A 16,896-nucleotide genomic window follows, 5' to 3' on the forward strand; every position below is an offset into this window, starting at 1 on the left:
AATATATGACTTAATTCTAATTGGAAAGTTCAGTCAATATTTACTGGGGGGCTGTGAGCGAATAGTTCCCCTCTCTGAAGTCAAGTCTCTGCAGAGCAGCACTTTTCTGATCAACAGACATCCTGTGGAGCCGACAGTGAGAGCAAGAAGCTGCTTCTAGGCTTGATATGCGTTTGATGGTCTGAAAAATACATTTATTTATATATATGTATAAGAACAAACACTTTTAACCCCTGATTCACTGTGAAGGAAGTCTCCATACTTTAAAATCAGTGACAGAATACATGAAACTAATGAGCGCTTTTTTTTTTTAAACCACGTGTCACTGTAAGACGCCTGATCTGTACGTCCATCCATCGCAAGGATTACAGGATTACAGTCTGTCCATTCCTAGATGGAACAGTATATGGATTAGATAGGGATGGGTAATCCAACGGGGGAATATCATCCTCCGTCTGTGGAGCATTGAGCGCTCAGTGGTCGGCGTATAGAGATCATGGAGGTTTTTATCTGAAGAAGATGGTCAAAGGTTAAATCCCTGCGACAGCCTCTATATTCATTGCTCTCATTCATTCATTCATTCATTCACTCGCCCAATGCCGCAGGCTGCGACAACATAATGGTGTCATGCTAATCACCGAGGCCTTTGTTTCAGCTGAAGAGAATTAATATGTAGAGAGCAGCAAATTATACACGGATATGCAAGAGCACATTCAGTTTATGTCCACTCCTACATCGCAGCGTCCGCGAGACGCTGACGGCACCGAGAATGAAATGAACCTCGACGATTTAGTTAGTGCCTCGTAGCAGGTGTGAGGCATGCAGCGAAAGCAAAAAGTGTTGGAGAACCCTTTTACCTAATAAAAGAACATAACTCAAGGAGCCAGATGCTGCACAGCCACGATCGCGTGAACAAGCACTCAGTTGTGTCTTATCCACAGGACTAGTTGAACAGATTGACTCACGCCAATTAGAGATTTAAAAAGAAAACAAAAAAAAAAACATTGCTGTATTGTTCCGTTCTTTTTTGGAGCCTCTCTCTCCATTCGTCACTCGATGGCTTATATCCCAACATGCACAAGGACCCAAGAGAAACTCTACTGATGACTTATGTCTCCAGGTGGAGAAGCATTGGTAAATGGGTTTGTTTTTAAATCCCCCACTGCACTGAAACATAATCTGTTAAGATGACGTGTCCCCTTTGTTTCTCGCTGCGAGCCAAGAATAGTGGAGACATGGGACCGTAGGTGACAGTCAAAGACGTAGGTGGAGGAGGAGGAGAAGTGAGAAGTTGAGGAGGGTGAGAATGGGAGGATGACTCAGAGGCGAGAAAAGGAAGGCAGCGTGAAAATTACAGTTAACAACAAAAAAAGAAAAAAGGGGGGTGTGTGTGAGATAACACCCCAGTCTCGTACAAATACAGACACAGTTTAATACCGCTGGCTCAAGCTTCACATTCAGTTTGTGAGTTGAAAGTGGTATTAATATTCTTACTGGCAATGAAAACAAAAGAACGAGTTTTTCTTGGCACTTGGAACTCAACCATAACCACCTGTTAGAACAAGTTTTCAGCGTCTTGTCCAAGTTATTCTCAAATCAGCTGCAGAGGGAGCCAACAGAGCCAACTCTGGGCATTAGCATACCAGACTAAAGCAGAGGACACACTACAACAGAAATCTGTTCGTGTGTGAGAGTAAAAGAACACAAATCTCATTTTTTTGAACGTAATCAGGTAGTTTGTACTGATTACTGACCCAACTGCAAACATGTGCTGCCAACAGCCAATGAAAAAGAGCACGTGGGACACCGCACATTGTGTCGGAAGACGACAGGAAGTAGCGGGAATATCTAAACAACGATGCCATCGTCGACTCTTCCATGACTTCATCCATACCCGTCTTTTCTTCTTTGATTTCTCAGAGCAGATCGATGCGCAAAGAGCCACAGCGAGTTTGTCCTCCACGTTCATCTACCCTTCGCACGGTCGCTCTCGTAGAGCATCTCACGAGAGTTTGCTTCTTGGTTTGACAAAACATGTCGTCTGATGTCCTCATCAGGCGCAGATGGTCCAGATCCTCCGTCGTCTTTCAGTGGTTGGTTAGTGTGAACTCCAAGTCCTTTCAAGAATCAGTACAGACTGGGAAAGTTGTGTCGCGTGTCACCAGCTTTACTCGTACTGGAGGAGTTTCCAGGTTTCCCTCCCCGTGAAGTCTCTCCTTTAATTTGCTCAGACAAAGAAAGATCAGAGGACTCAAGCAACAATAAAAGATGCTTTGTTTCTGTCGCTGGAAAAAGGGACAATTTTTTTTATTCATGTCAAGTGTGAAGGCACTCTTACTGTGTGTGTGTGTGGTTTAACAGCAGCTTTTATCACTGCTGAACTTCAATCACAAACATTACCATGCATTTGTGTGTTATAAAAGAGCTTCTGCCAGAGGCTGCTAGTTTGATTTGGTGTTGTTTTTTCTCTCTAAAGCAATAAAAGAACAAAAAGAACCACTGTATTTACATCTAAAAATTAGGACTTTAATAAAGATATGAGGGTTTGTTTTTTTTACACAACACATATTCAGAACAATAGAACACCATACAAGAAAGGGACATACAGTATAGGTATACAAACAATAGGATTGAAAATAGACAGAGCATACAGTGCATACAGTAAAAAAGAAAGAACAATCATGTAAGAAAAGACAGATAGTGTTGAAAGCATCGTTTTTACCGTTTCAGTAACCATAAACATAAAAATGCTACGCCACCATCAAAAACCTCTGGTACGAGCTCAGCAGACACCAGGCATATTATTGACCATAACACCGCAGACTGTGAGGCATCGAAGCACAACAGGAGGATTTTGATTGGATTTAGCACATAATATAGAATACATTTCCTGCATTAGAGTTTTCAAATGTTTTTGTCAAACCTCTAAAAAAAATGTTTAATTCACTAAGGAATTTAGAGACAGGGTTGCAAGCCAAACATTTTCTTGTTTACTTTTAAATATCGAATGAGATATATCTATATATTGTAAAAAAGGGACACAAGCTTGATAAGCAAAGTGTGGATGCACAATCAATCTGTTCGTGGAGCTGCTTTGCTAAAGGAATTAGTCGCCTTGCTGTAAATGAGTCCAATAACCTGTCTAGAGAACATAAGAGACCCTCAGGCTTTCATTGGGAATCAGTAAAACAGCAAACCCGAGCATGGATTCAACAGGCGCTCTCCTCTTTTCGTGACACTCGGGAGCAGAACCTTGCAGTGGCAAAATATTACGCATAAAATAACACATCATGCAGAGGTGAAAACAAAGTAGCCTCACTCTGAACGAGTACCTGATCCATCCGTCTTTTCCCAAGTCGCTGCTCTTTCCTCCTCTTTCATCATCTACTCCTCACTGCAGTCCTCCTTTAGTCCTACTTTATATTCCCTCTCTTTTTTCATCACCTTACCTTGACTCCCAAACTCTTAAGCTGCCACAGCCCCGAATTAACTCCAGTCTGACCTTTCTACACCGGAGGATTTCTGCTGGCTTAATGCAACCTCTCTTAGCTGTGGAAGACATCGACAGCTCACAGGCTTCAACCGCTGGAAAAGACCATTAACTCCAAGACTTGGACTGTTAAATGACCATTTCTCAAGTTACTTTAATTATATATAGTATAATTAAAGTAAAGTATATAAGTATATATGATGCCACCGCTGCCAGCTGAGGGGAAACTTGGTGTAAAGGCTGAAAACAATCCATAAGCACATCTACGGCTCACACGTAAACATGCTATATCTTGTTTGGTTAATATTTACAAAAACACAAGTGGGAAAACACGAGTCCTGCACTTTGCGACGATTCATGGACCAGAAACTTCCTTACGTCTCTGCTGGTTGTCTGGTAATTTGTCCAAGCTAGGAAATTGTTTGGCACAAACTGATGATCTTCTGGATTTACTGGTTGGTTTTAGTGCAGATTTGATAAAACAAGTCAAACAAATTTTTACAATAAGTAGCTTTGTACACGTTTTATCATCTGTTTTTACTCTTTTAAAGTTAAACTGATGGTAGATCCATATTTAATTGAGTGGACGCCTCAACATTTTCACTTCACCAAGTCAATGCTTCATCCGTCTTTAGCCTCCTGTTATATTGCACAATTCTCCATCGAAAACACCATGACAGAATATAAGTGCAAAGCTCGATCATATAAATATATGCCATTCATTTTCATTTATGTACAGACTTCAGTTCATGCCACATAGAGTTAATGTGAACATCCATTAGCGGATCTATGAATATGGGGAGACGGAATTTAAATGTACCCCTCATCTCCGCCCCTCTCTTAACCTACTCTCTCCTCAAAGCCTCCCACTGTCGGTCACTGAGAGCTCCTGCTGTGTTTACTACACGGCTCGCCCGGGTGCTTGGTGGCTCCATAGACCTTAACTCCGTTCTCAGTCCAGGGGACCACATTGCCCTGGGTTACTCTGCCGCAGCGAGACAAACTGGCCACCTGACTAGAGGACAGGACCCGGTCCCAGAGACCCACCTGAGACAATTCTCCGACCAAGGCCTGAGATGAGTCAAAGCCTCCACCCAGGGAATCCTAGAGAGTAAGAGGTGTAAGAAACACAGTAAATACATTTACACTTCCATGCACACACAAGCTTAGCTTTAGGGTTGACGGACTGGGTTTCCTTCAGCCTGTTTTAATGCACATTTCCTGGATGGAAACACCCTTGAGGGGAGGTGGAAAAGTTGCCGTATAGATAAAAAGGTAGGGAGCAGTGGAAACTGTGTCATTGACTAAAAGAGGGCAGAGAAAGGAACCTGCACATTACACTGTACTGGGACAACAGTGGAAACGGCAGAGACAGTGGACAACATGCGGTTTGGGTCGGCTGATGTGGACACGGAACTTAATACAAATATTACTCCAATAAGCAGCAACAACACATGGACGCGTGTTGACGCTCTTTATTTACGCCCTGAAGTTGGTCCGTGTTATCACTCTGGGGTGACACAGACCTTTGCCGCCACCTTCTTCTAATCTCAATGAACTAACTCCCAATATTAATGAAAATCTGGTAAAAATGGGCGTTAATATTTCATGGAAACTGAGCTTATGACTGAGGACTGTAGCCAAATGGAAGCAGTTCTTCCTTGGAAAGCATTCTTATTGCTCTTGGTTAATAATTTCCTATGTGCAGAGCCATTCTTGTTTTTGTATACTGTATTTATTATTATAATTAATAATTATTTTTGTGGGAAACCAGCAAGTGATAACTAAAAATCTTATCTGCTCCAACTCCCTTCATGCACTCACCTGCTCCTGTCCCAGCAGGAGCTCTCCCCCAGGTCTGATGTGGTGTCCAGCTGCCAGTGCGTGGCCCTCGCCCCTCAGCTTTCCCCCCTGATAGGCTTGCCAGGCTCCTCCCTTCTGGCTCCAGCTCACACAGATGTGCTGCCAGCTGCCTCTCGTCAGGTTCAGAGGTAACTGTGCAACCTAGGAAAAGAATTGTAATAATTGTAATATGCATTCTGGAAGCTTAAAGTTTTCACACATTATTGATTTGATGGTGATTGTTTTGAGTCAAATGTGTTTGTGTGGTGTCTATGTTGTCATATGTCCTTGTTTATTGTGGGTTTTTATTGCTTTTGTGCTGCCAACATCAAAACAACAGCCCCTTAAAAGGGACACTTGAAGCTCTGAACTGAAATAAACAGAATGCAAATTGTGTGATAGACTCCACAGTGCAGCTGTACAGCGATATAATCTTTACTTCTTTTTTTCTGCCTCCATCTTGCTCTCATGTCCTTTTCTGTTACACCAAATGTCCTCCTTCATAACGTCCATGAACGTTCAACACCCTGTGTCACCATGCCTCTCTTGACTTTATTTCCAAACCTGAGCTGTCCCTCAAACATGCTCATTTCTAATCCTTTCCAGCATCTTCAGCTTGGCCACCTCTACTCTACTTGACCTTAAAACTACTTAAACTTAATAGTTACAGCAATCGCACAGGATTAAGGCTACTTTGATTGACAGCTAAATCAGCTGTTTCATTAGATTTGTTTGCCAATACAGGACGTGTTTTATTCTCAACTAGATATTAAAAACCTAAAAAAATCTATAAAATATATCCGTCTAACAATATAACCCCATATTGCACAGGTGGGCATTCATTGGGTCTTATAAGAACTTGGAATGTTTTTTTTAATACTATTCTGAATATTGACAAAATTTACACATTTACAAAAAAAATATTAGTGCATCATAGATTTACTTTCACAGCTTCGTGTTATATTTATGACCAAACTAGTATTTTTACTTACCTTTTACTGACAAACATTGCACAAAAATGTACATATACAGTATATTATATTTATGTCAGTATTACATTAAAAGTAAATGTTCATTAATTCATTCATTGTCTACCACTCTATCCTCCACATGAGGGTCCCGGTACAATGGACAGAATATAACAACATCTATCCCACTTGCACATGATTTTCTACGTACTGTATTTAAAATAAAGTTGCCTGGAAGGTTAGTGTTGAGTTAGTAGATATTTTATCTGTAATTAATTTGTATTAAAACCCACGTACACCATACAAGACAAACACAGAACACATGCCTGGTTTCTCGACGTTGCATTTCAACTCTGCGGCTACAACCGCACACGAGTTACATCACCTTGTCATTGATGAGCATCTCGGTGGGCGTGTGCAGGCCTTGCAGCAGCACCAGTTCATTTGGCTGTTCGGGAACGGCGTAAGACAGCGGCGTCCCGATGCCGCCCTCTGTGGGCCGCAGCCACAGGCAGAGGGTGAAGGCCCGCAGCTTTGGGAGCGAGTGTTTCACCACGGCGTACATGTAGTTCGTCCGCGTTGGGAAGGACAGTCTGTAGCCTTCTGGGAAGGAATGGCCAGGACTGCCTGCAGAGGAGGAGAGAAGAGGCTTGAATGTTGAAATATAAAAGTGGAAAGTAATAGACAAGTCAAGGAGAGATCAATACAAACATTCAGCTGCACTTTAGTCATAAAAAACTGATCTGTTTTATTAAGCAATTTCTTTATTCCTTTATTGTAACAAAGCTTGATGTGATGACGAGATAAACAAGAGTGAAACCTTGCAAGTACATTTTATGTATTCATCATTAGTGACTAATTGTTTGATTCTTCTGATCATATTCCTTCCTGATTTTTTTTTTCTTACCTTCCTCCAGTCCTGAGATGCGATGGTGTAGTTTGCTGATGCCATGGTCTATTTCCTGTCTGTGTTTCTCAGTTTCCAGCCTGAGGGCTTTCCTCTCCTTTTCGAGGAGCTCCACTTTCCTCTCCAGCTCCCCCTCCAAGTCTTCCATTCTCCAGGGATCGTCAGTAGCGGCTTTGTGTCCGCGGTCAGCCAACCTTTCTGGGCCACCAGAAATCCCACTTTCCAGTGGCCCTGCCGGGGAGCTTCCGTCCGTCTGGTTGTGAGGAAATGGGCCGATGTCTGACTGCAGAGGAGGGACGACAGCAGAGAAGAGCGGGTTCAGGAGAGTGTGAGGAAAACACTGGCAATACACTTCACTGTGATTATGCGTTGGCTGTTAGAATAACCTGAGGAAGTTCTCGAGTCCACTTGTAATTTCTCTGAAATATTACATACTGTAAAGCCTGGGGCTACATCTGGGGGCTAATTTAATTAGTTTTCACTATGCAATTCAACATTCAAGGAATGAACTGACAATTTGTGGATTTATGGGGAGTTAAGTGTCAGACTGTGTCTTGGCTACTGTAAAATTGCTTGCTCTAAGACATAATCCTTTTGTTTTGTTATGTATGGACGACACAAATTAGATATGGTGTTTTCTAACCCTAGTGCAACCAAAAGCTAAATTCGGGAGTATTTTAGGAAAATCTGAGGGCAAACATTCAGGGAACATTCCCAGAAGCAGAAATTGTTAGCTGGGATATCAATTAGCGAACTTGTTTGGTCAAAGTTGGGCTAGTTAGTTTCGCCTTGCTTTCAGTCAAACAGACAAAGTTAGATGGTATTCTGGATTAGATTTAACGAGTTCGCCATTCTTAACACACGTGACTTCAAACAAAACTGTGTGGCGTGACCGGTACTGGTACCGGTAACCTGCAATAATTACATAATTAAACCTGCCCATGGCCAAGTGGGTTGTTTTTACAGCACTTTCCTGCTTCTGTGGCAGAAAACTATGCTGTGTGTGTAGTGAATGAATCAAAACAGTTAAGTTGGAGCTCTGGACAGATAATCGATAATAATAATCAGGCCAGAACTCACTTAAAAGCTCTGTAAATCAGAAAGGAGCTCTGCCGATTCACATATTAATTCTGTAAAGTTTTCTGAAGAGGGCTGAAAAAAAGAGCTACTGTTAAATACAGTAAGTTTTGACTCGGAGCACATTTTCATTAAACCGAGTCACGTCTACGGGGATATTTTTTCATTAAGTGTAACACGTACAAATAAGTCAAAGTCAGAAATAACGCCAAGAGAATGAATTATTTCAGCTGACAGCAAATTGCTCCGCACCACTGCATAATGCATCACTGGAAAAAGAAAGAAGGAAAAAAAACAGGGGTTAGAAATGAGGGAAACACAGATTACCAAGAATACTAAGCGGTTTAGTATAGCTACCAATTAGGGATGGACGATATTGGACTTTTTGACGATATCTGATATGCCGATATATTGGCATATCAGATATCGTGAAAAATATCTATATATTACTGGGGTCAATGACCGATACAGCAGATGTAGATATAAATATTCTTAATTGTGCAAAATAAAGAAAGAAAAAATGGACTAAGCATCAAAAGTCAAGGAGTTAGCAGTCTATTCAGTCTACTGTTTTAGTCCTTCATCAAATAGGGGGATCTCTGCATGTTGTTCGATATCTGATCATAAATTTTAAAGCCAATTTTGGCCGATACTGGTATTGTGCAGATGACATTTCTGGTATCTATGGTATGGTTATTAGACAAAACATAGAATATGTGTTCCAATAGAAAGTGACATACTGGAATCATAATTCAAAAGAGGTCCTACATAATGGAAAATAAATCTCGGTTCATCCGTCTCAAATGGGTTTCCCACAGACTTGTTCCTCTTTAAACTGCTAAACTGGCACAAGAAATCTCAAATGCTCAGCATACGCTGTAATAGTTCTGCTTAAATTGTGCACGCTAATCAAAGGATTAATGTAGGTTTGTGGCATAGTGGCTGATTAACTGAGATAAATCTGCTTGTTCTGTAACGGTGCCAGGGTTTAGACTCGGCAGCAGCAGCTTTTCACATTTGCAGTTACATCAATTTGGAAGTAAAAAAAAGGAAAAAAAAAAAAGAGTGCCTTGTATTGCATACAAATCCTCAAATGCAGCGTGCCAGCATAAAAGTTACATTTTTTAACTTTTTCTGGGATAATTTATGTGATATAATTGCCGTTCGATTACAAATCATGGGTTCACTTTGGGTGGTCATCAGTTGTTGAGGTTGATAAAAAGGTAGACATTGTGGTGCTTAAAGAGAAAAGAAAATATCAGCATAATGTGGATTCATCCTCTGGGAACCATGAAGTATATCATCTTCCTTACATCTCAAGCCATCAAATATGCATTTTATGCTAAGAGTATATTCTTAGGAGTAACACAGTAAGATAAATAAATAAATAAAATAAGTCCCACAGTAATTAAGCAGCCCAGAATTTTAGATAATGTATGACCACGAAAAGTGCTGCAGTCAAGTTTACACACGTGTGCTTCAATTTGTCTGTGCCTGCAGCTTGTGGACTGTGTGGAATAGAACAATGTGCAGCATGAAGAAGCTTTGTGTGAATGGCAAACTGTAGTGTAGAGTGCTTTGTGTGGTCTTCAAGACAACAAAAAAAGGACAATACTATAAAGAAAGCACATATTTGGCGTCAGCATTTAGGGGGGATTGTATGTGGATCACCCACTGGGGACCTGTGAAGGCTGTACTCTGCCTCATCTCATCTGGGATTGGCACCAGTGCCCCCACCACGACTCTCATGGGGAGGATAAAATGGTAGTCGATGAGTGAGTGAGTCAGTATTTGGATCACCACCAAAATCTGATCAATTCTTCCTTGGGCCACAACCTACAGTACATCCCCAGAGAAGTTAATACAAATGTATGCCGCTTCCAAATAAACACCAAAAACGGTTGACATAGAGACCATTTACCAAATACTGAATAATAATGCTACAAAATGGAAACCCACTGATGATATATTCATATCACTTTGATGTCATCACACGTCTAACACAGGCTTTCTGCTGTGAAACAAGGAAAAGGCACGGATTGGATTCAGGAAAGTGAAATGTCACTTTCCTGTTGGTGAGTAAAGGTCCTCTGGTAACAGAAGACTATGTGGACATCTATATAGCGAGTGGCGGAGTGTATGTACTGTATGTGCACGATCAGCAAACCTGTGGTTATTTGACCCGACTATAGTATTCCCACGAGCACTCTTCTTGTAAATTCACGAGCACACACACACACAGGAGCTGATGCAAACACCACCGTGTGCTATACTAAAGTAGGCCAAATATCTCACGTACAGAGAAACATGCCTTGAATGGTAGAGGAGACAGAGTGGAGGGTGAGAGAGGGGGGGAAAAAAAAAAACCTCACACACACACCAATTTAATCTTTGATGTCACACTGAGGTCCGTGAAATCCATTCACCTCATTCTGTGACAGAAAACCGTGAGCAGAGGAGTCCATTATGGAGCTCGTCATCCGACAGTGGCAACACGGAACAAAGAGGTGCATTATCCTCAAAGAAAATGACCCGCGTTGGAACACACGTCCTACATAAACTCTAAGAGTGAGGAGTTCTCTGTCCAGCAGAGGCACATCTAGTCTGTGCTTCCCACAAATATAGGCACCTGATGAATTATGTATGGGGTTTCTTTGGCCAAAAATGAGGTTATACATCATCCACGACTGCTCAGATGAGAGCAGGATTCATGTTTCTCTGCTACACTCTCCTCCTCCTCCACTGCTGCTGCACCATCTCTTCCTCCTCCCCCACCTGCATTACTATTCATCCGTTTCTTAATTGTTTGTAAATCTCTCATCTTATGCGACCTTGCAAAAGTAATCATGAATTATAAAAATGGTGGTAACAGGTGACATGTTAGAAAATTGTTAAATATTCTCTGCCTCTGTACATATCAATGCTATTTTGTAATTAATTTCATGCATAGCGTCTCTTGATGTTAACACAACACCTGATTGCTCATGTCATGCATTACACACATAAATAAGCCTTTTAGGTGACTCACTTGTTCTCATGCAAAATTGAAAAACATGCGTTGATAAAGCACTCAGGCTTTGGCAGAAATCCTGACAGGGACAAATAAAGCTAAATAAAACTATGATGATGACTTCACAAGCAAACTTTCTGGAGGATGAGACATTTCAAAACTCCCATTATAGGGATTATTTAGGTCTTTGTCATGTAGTGTAGTAGTTGGGTGCAGAGGGTGATTTGTGTGCTGGGGTGATTTTCTCCACACCGACTGTACCCACCTCCAGTTTCTCTATGCGGTCTTTGAGCTGAGTGATCGCCTGCTCCAGTTCATCCACAGCTCGGGCGGTGAGCAGGTGGCCGCTGTCGGGCGCAGACGCCGGGCTGTCCCGCACCATGACGCGCTCCAGGCGAGTCTCCTCCGCGGTGCCATGAGCAGCCCGCAGTCCCGCACCGCGACTGTCCGCTCCCCTATTCTTGCCGTCCAGCACCTTCTCACACTCGGACAGTTTCCCCGTCAGCTCTCCGATGGTGCGCTGGTCGGTCAGTATTTGTTTTCTTTGCTGCAGCACGGTCTGCCGGAGATCATCCGCGGTGGTGCGGAGATAACCCCAGTCCTCGCCCGCGTACAGCGACGGGTCGTCCGCTTGTTGCTTAAAGTTTCTCGGGTTGCACTCCCCGGCGGGAATCGGAGTGCAGATGAGTCTGCTGACCGTCGGGTCGTGCCCGGTGAGTCCGGTGACTCCATCCAACCCGCCGAGCCCGAGGTTGAACGCCGATGCCGCTGAATCGGGGGTTTCAGAACCATGGAGAGCTCCCAGAGATCCGGCCCTGGCCACGGAGCCTCCGGAAGCGGGGGTCTGCGCCACCACGTCCGGGTACAGCGAGTGGTTGTCGGTTGCGGGTTGTTGTTGTGCTGCGGCAGCCCTGGAGGACCCGGTGTGGACCGCCGCGATGATGCAGATAACGGCTCCGATGAAGGCCACCATTCCGGCGGCCAGGATAATAACAATGAACTTCAGGTTGGCGGCGGGGGCGATCGGTTATTCGAAAAATCTAATAAGTATGAAAACAGATGAAAACTATGAAGCTTCAAAAAGGGCGAACAAAAACAAAAACAAAAAGTATCAAATATTATTCCTGTTGCCCCATGTCAATGAAGAGAATCCCCTCTCACTTTTGCCCTTTTCCACAAAAACAGAAGCTTATAAAGGGAGAGTTCCGCAACATATTTGAAAGATCACGGAGTCAACGCAAAAACACGAGAGGCAGACAGTTGGTGTCACCCCCTCCTCCCCCCAGTCAGCGCGCATGTCTACGTTTTTCAGGCAAAGGGAGAGAGAGAGAGAGAGCGAGAGAGAGCGAGAGATGTCTCCATGCAGTCTTTTAGGACATTTATTCTTTCAATTGTATCATGGAGCAAACTTTCCACTTAAGTTCACTGTATATCCATGTTTCACCTCCTTATGTCAAACTAGCATTTTTTCTCTCTCTCAATTTTAAATCTAAATGTTGCAGCATGTGCCAAAATATATTCTGCATGCAGTCCCATTAAATACAGTATTATCTTGATTTTCTCCCTGTGGATCTGTGTTGGATTACTCCCCCTGTACTGCAAAACAAGCCATGCTACACCCCCCAAAAAAATATGAGATGTTCTCTCCTTCAATTGAATATTTCCTAGCTCAGCAGCACATTACAGGTGGACTGTAATGTGATGTGTGGATGGCCATAAGTCAGCCTCCAGGCTGCTAATGGAACAGTTCCACAGCAGCAGCAGCAGCAGCAGCAGCAGTGACAGAATGATGATCCTACTGTGTGTGTGTGTGTGTTGCATGATAAAGTCCCAGTGCTATTAGTGAGTTTCATTAAACCATGCTTGCTGGGGAAAAATGTTAATGTCAGTGTGATACATATGCACACACACAAGCGCGTGTAATTGCAGAATAACTTTATGAGCGAGTGTGTTGTGAGTGTCTGCATCATTTCATCTCACTAATTCTGAGCACGATGAGCGTTCACACATACCACGGGGAGGTTTAAGCCAAAAAAAAACCCAAAAAAACAAAACACCCCTCTTAGCACTAATTTATGGTGCGTGTAGGAGAAAGTGCGAGACATGCAGCATGTCTGTGGCAGAAAATAGCTCGTTCTTTCAGTCTTCACTGGAGCACCACAGAGAAGTAAAGTAAGAGTTGCTGCAGAGCTGGGGACAAGAGCCTGAACAAAGCACACAACAGAGACAGCTGAACGACACATATTTGAATTACGCTTTCACACCAAATGCTGCTTTGTGGCGTTTTGCCTGTAAATACAGGCAGCACTTCTTATTCCAGTCATTTTTCTCTCATGCTCATCACTGATGCTGTGTGTGATTTTAATGCACTATTTCATGATGTTGAAAGTGTAAACCGGCGCTGTTATCGTCCATAATTCAAAATGGTGCAAAAAGAAAAAAACATTTTAACTCGAGTACCTTTTAACATAATGTGCACTTGAAAATGTGATGTTGTATTCCACTACAATACACAGAAAGTATTGAGTCCTTTTTCAGCATTAGGGGGCAGTGTGATACAGGATCTGGTACAACACAGTTTGCATACAAAACATGGTCAAGTTTTGTTAAAAACTACCCACTAATTGTGTTTAAAAACGTATATGGTGACATGGCAGTAATGATTTTTCAATGACACCCTTCTTAATGCTACATTTAAACTGAAAAATATATATATTTTTTATTGAATTCTTACTTTTTTTACATGACTAAATGATCTGAATACATCTTATTAAAGAAAGTGGTTGTTTGTGCCAACTCCTTAAATAGTGATTTAAGGTTAATATCGTAGTTAGAGTCGGTAGAAGGAATAAGCCATAGAAAAATGCAAGGAAGCCATTTACAATTGTAACCATGTTACAATGGTGCCATCTAGTGTACATGACTCACCCCAACCGTCTATCATCCATCCATTCATTCATCCCTGCTCGTGTCTCAGCATCCATCATATGAAATACAGTCATGTGACTTTGGCCAAACATTGGCCATCCTGCATTAACAAAAAGGAACACATCAGTATTCTCACAGCAGCCGCAGCTCGCTGCCAGCAGTGCATCATTACGAAAGTATCAGAGGAACAGAAAAAAAAGTCCAGTCTGATAATAAATCAATCAATCAGAGCTGCGATACAGTGCAGTGCACAGCTGTATGTGTGTGTGTGTGTGTGTGTGTGTGTGTGTGTGTAAGCCAGGCAGGAGGAGAACTGCATTGGCTTAGCGCTGAATGAATGCATCCACTGGTCTGTGGTTTTTATCAAATATAGTATAGGAACTTTCCCACCTGATTGTCTGAGTAACGGATGCAGAGGTTCTCTTTTCTCTTGTTTTGGGAATTGGCCGTGTTTATCTCCAAGTTTATAAGTGTTACCATGACAACGACCAGTCCAGTCAGTAGTTTGAAGCCTGTAGTCTGCTCCAACTGGTAATTTTAAGAGATTAGGAACAAGCAACACAATGTTTATGTTAAGGCTGGAGTAGATGGTACAGTTTATACAAATCTTACATGCATATAGACCTGCATTGCCAAAAATGTTTTAAACCTAGAGAGTAGGAGCACATCATTCTGTCAACATTCTATTTTGCAAAAAAAAAAAAAGTACCATATTCAACCACTTTAATGAGTTCTTGTTAGGGTCTCGCCACAATCCTCCACTCAAATTAATAGAAAACGGTTCAATAGTTTCATACGCATACAGCACTGAAATCATAACCTCCACAGTGGTAAGAGTAATGAATAAATGAGAATATGCTCCTCAGAATATATTAAGAGAGTATCACCCCCCCACCACCGCCACCACCTTGATTAAAACCAGTGATTAAAATGTTGGATGCACAAGTTGCATGACCATCACAGGCCTGACATCCTCCTGAAAACCTCATCAGTACTGTGCTACACGATCCGCGCTGCTGTGACTCCCTGAAGCAGGAACATTTAACAGGAAGCATAGATTATGCAGCAATAAGTCAAATATTATGAGACCATAAAATCCTGTAGTTAAAAGACCAGAGGCATGGTGAATATTAGCAGGAAAATAATCTGATCAAGAGGCTGGAAAACACATTTCACTTAAGAGAGTAGGGCACACTGTGCACTGGTGTCTGTGGAAGACAGGAGACTAACAGGCCCTCAACAGTATCTGGCACTATACACAATATCTGTGGAATACATGACTAAATACAGTGAGTGCAGTGTCAAATACACACCAGTACTGAGTGTCATCCTGTGCAGTCCCTCCATGGAATGTAAGCAATCCATAAACACGAAACAGACCCAAGTGTGTACACAGTCAGAAGCTGTAGAGGGTGAAAGGAAAACAGAATGTATGATTAATAGAAAGAAGACATTGAAAACAATGAGACCTATAATAAACATCAAAATGCCAACATTGCAGGTAAAGGCTCAAACAGCTGACAGGATGGACCTGGATTGAATGTAGCTTCATTAACAAAATGAAGCTAATTTTATACGACTATCATGTTTATGGTCAACCGACAAAACAAAACAATATTACAAATGTTATCTACTGCAGTCAAACTAACTAACGCTGAATGTTACACGCCCTCCTTACAAAGGCTTTTACGGGAAAAAGCTTGTGATCCAGTGACTCAGGCTGGTTGGCAAGGACATCAATATTTTCAAGATAAAACACAGAGAGCACCGCGTCTGACTGCATGTTTGAATATAATGAATATTCTTGCCACTATGTTTCAGAGACCTAATAACTGGACTTTTGAGAGAGTTCTCTAAAAGTTCTGAATTGAATAAAAAAAGTTGTGTTCAGCACATTGATATCTAATAGCTTACTGGGTATGAGATATTTTTACTGTACAGTTTTAAAGACATTGATATGAAAGCCCCATATTTGCATTTTCTTTTAATTGGAAAATGATCAACTTTGAGATGTAATAAAAAAACTAAAAGTTCCATATGTTGTAGAGAAGAATGGCCAGGACATCTATGACTACCAGCATACTGGAACATCAAACATTTTTAATCTACAGTTCAAATTCAAAATAAAATTAAACTCAGAGACACTGTGCTCTGTGTTTTATTTTGAAAACCGGATGTTTATGTCCTTACAAACCAGCCTGAGTCATCCGGTAAAAACCTTTGATATGAGGACGTCAGATAGTTTTTGAACCACAGTTGTTATCTCACGTTGATAACACACATGCTAACAAAGAGCAACTCGTCTTAAAGTTACCTGCAAAACACGCGTCACCAGTTATTCTACAGCGCACGGGTTCTGTTGTATTTGGACCTTGAAACACGGAGGTGACGGTTTTCTATCACCACAGAATAAAATCCATTAAAAAAATCCCGTTTAGTTCGCGACTGTACGGACATACCTTTATGAGAGAGGGAGAGAGTTTAGCGCAACAAGGCGTGCTGCTCTCTCTGCGATCACTTCCTGGTTCAAGACGAGAACCGTGTCATGTGACTCCGTGTGTTAATCACCCATTAATAGGCCGCAGGTGTGGGCTGCACGTGCACCTGAGAACATCTACTAAAAAACATGAAATGTTACATTTGAATATATTAGTATTATATTATACTGTACACA

The 16,896-nt window shown here is 41.9% G+C and overlaps 1 protein-coding gene across 5 annotated transcripts; it reads right to left on the reverse strand.

The window, feature by feature from the left end:
* Positions 1 to 2,504: 2,504 nt before the first annotated feature.
* On the reverse strand, positions 2,505 to 16,861 carry cbx6b (chromobox homolog 6b). Of its 5 annotated transcripts, XM_044051263.1 has the most exons (9): positions 16,682 to 16,861; positions 15,536 to 15,625; positions 14,613 to 14,750; positions 14,223 to 14,322; positions 11,560 to 12,334; positions 7,208 to 7,490; positions 6,686 to 6,927; positions 5,315 to 5,494; positions 2,505 to 4,594 (listed from the first exon to the last, which is right to left on the reverse strand). In XM_044051263.1, exons 5-9 carry the CDS (start codon positions 12,265 to 12,267, stop codon positions 4,367 to 4,369), a joined length of 1,641 nt encoding a protein of 546 aa, XP_043907198.1. In that variant the 5' UTR covers positions 12,268 to 12,334; positions 14,223 to 14,322; positions 14,613 to 14,750; positions 15,536 to 15,625; positions 16,682 to 16,861; the 3' UTR covers positions 2,505 to 4,366. The 5 variants fall into 5 exon arrangements, with proteins under 5 accessions (XP_043907198.1, XP_043907196.1, XP_043907197.1 ...); XM_044051261.1 differs by having other exon boundaries at positions 14,223 to 14,750; XM_044051262.1 differs by lacking the exon at positions 16,682 to 16,861 and adding an exon at positions 16,537 to 16,660 and having other exon boundaries at positions 14,223 to 14,750.
* Positions 16,862 to 16,896: the final 35 nt, after the last annotated feature.

This window comes from Solea senegalensis, linkage group LG19 (genome assembly GCF_019176455.1).
Source record: "Solea senegalensis isolate Sse05_10M linkage group LG19, IFAPA_SoseM_1, whole genome shotgun sequence".
NCBI classification, from domain to species: domain Eukaryota; kingdom Metazoa; phylum Chordata; class Actinopteri; order Pleuronectiformes; family Soleidae; genus Solea; species Solea senegalensis.

Coding starts and splice junctions, on each gene's coding strand:
- cbx6b (XM_044051264.1), bottom strand. CDS start 12,267: ATGGTGGCCTTCATCGGAGCCGTTATCTGCATCATCGCGGCGGTCCAC. Junction 6,928..7,207: donor CATCTCAGGACTGGAGGAAG/GTAAGAAAAAAA, acceptor CCTCCTCTGCAG/GCAGTCCTGGCCATTCCTTC. Junction 4,595..5,314: donor TCCTGCTGGGACAGGAGCAG/GTGAGTGCATGA, acceptor CTTACTCTCTAG/GATTCCCTGGGTGGAGGCTT.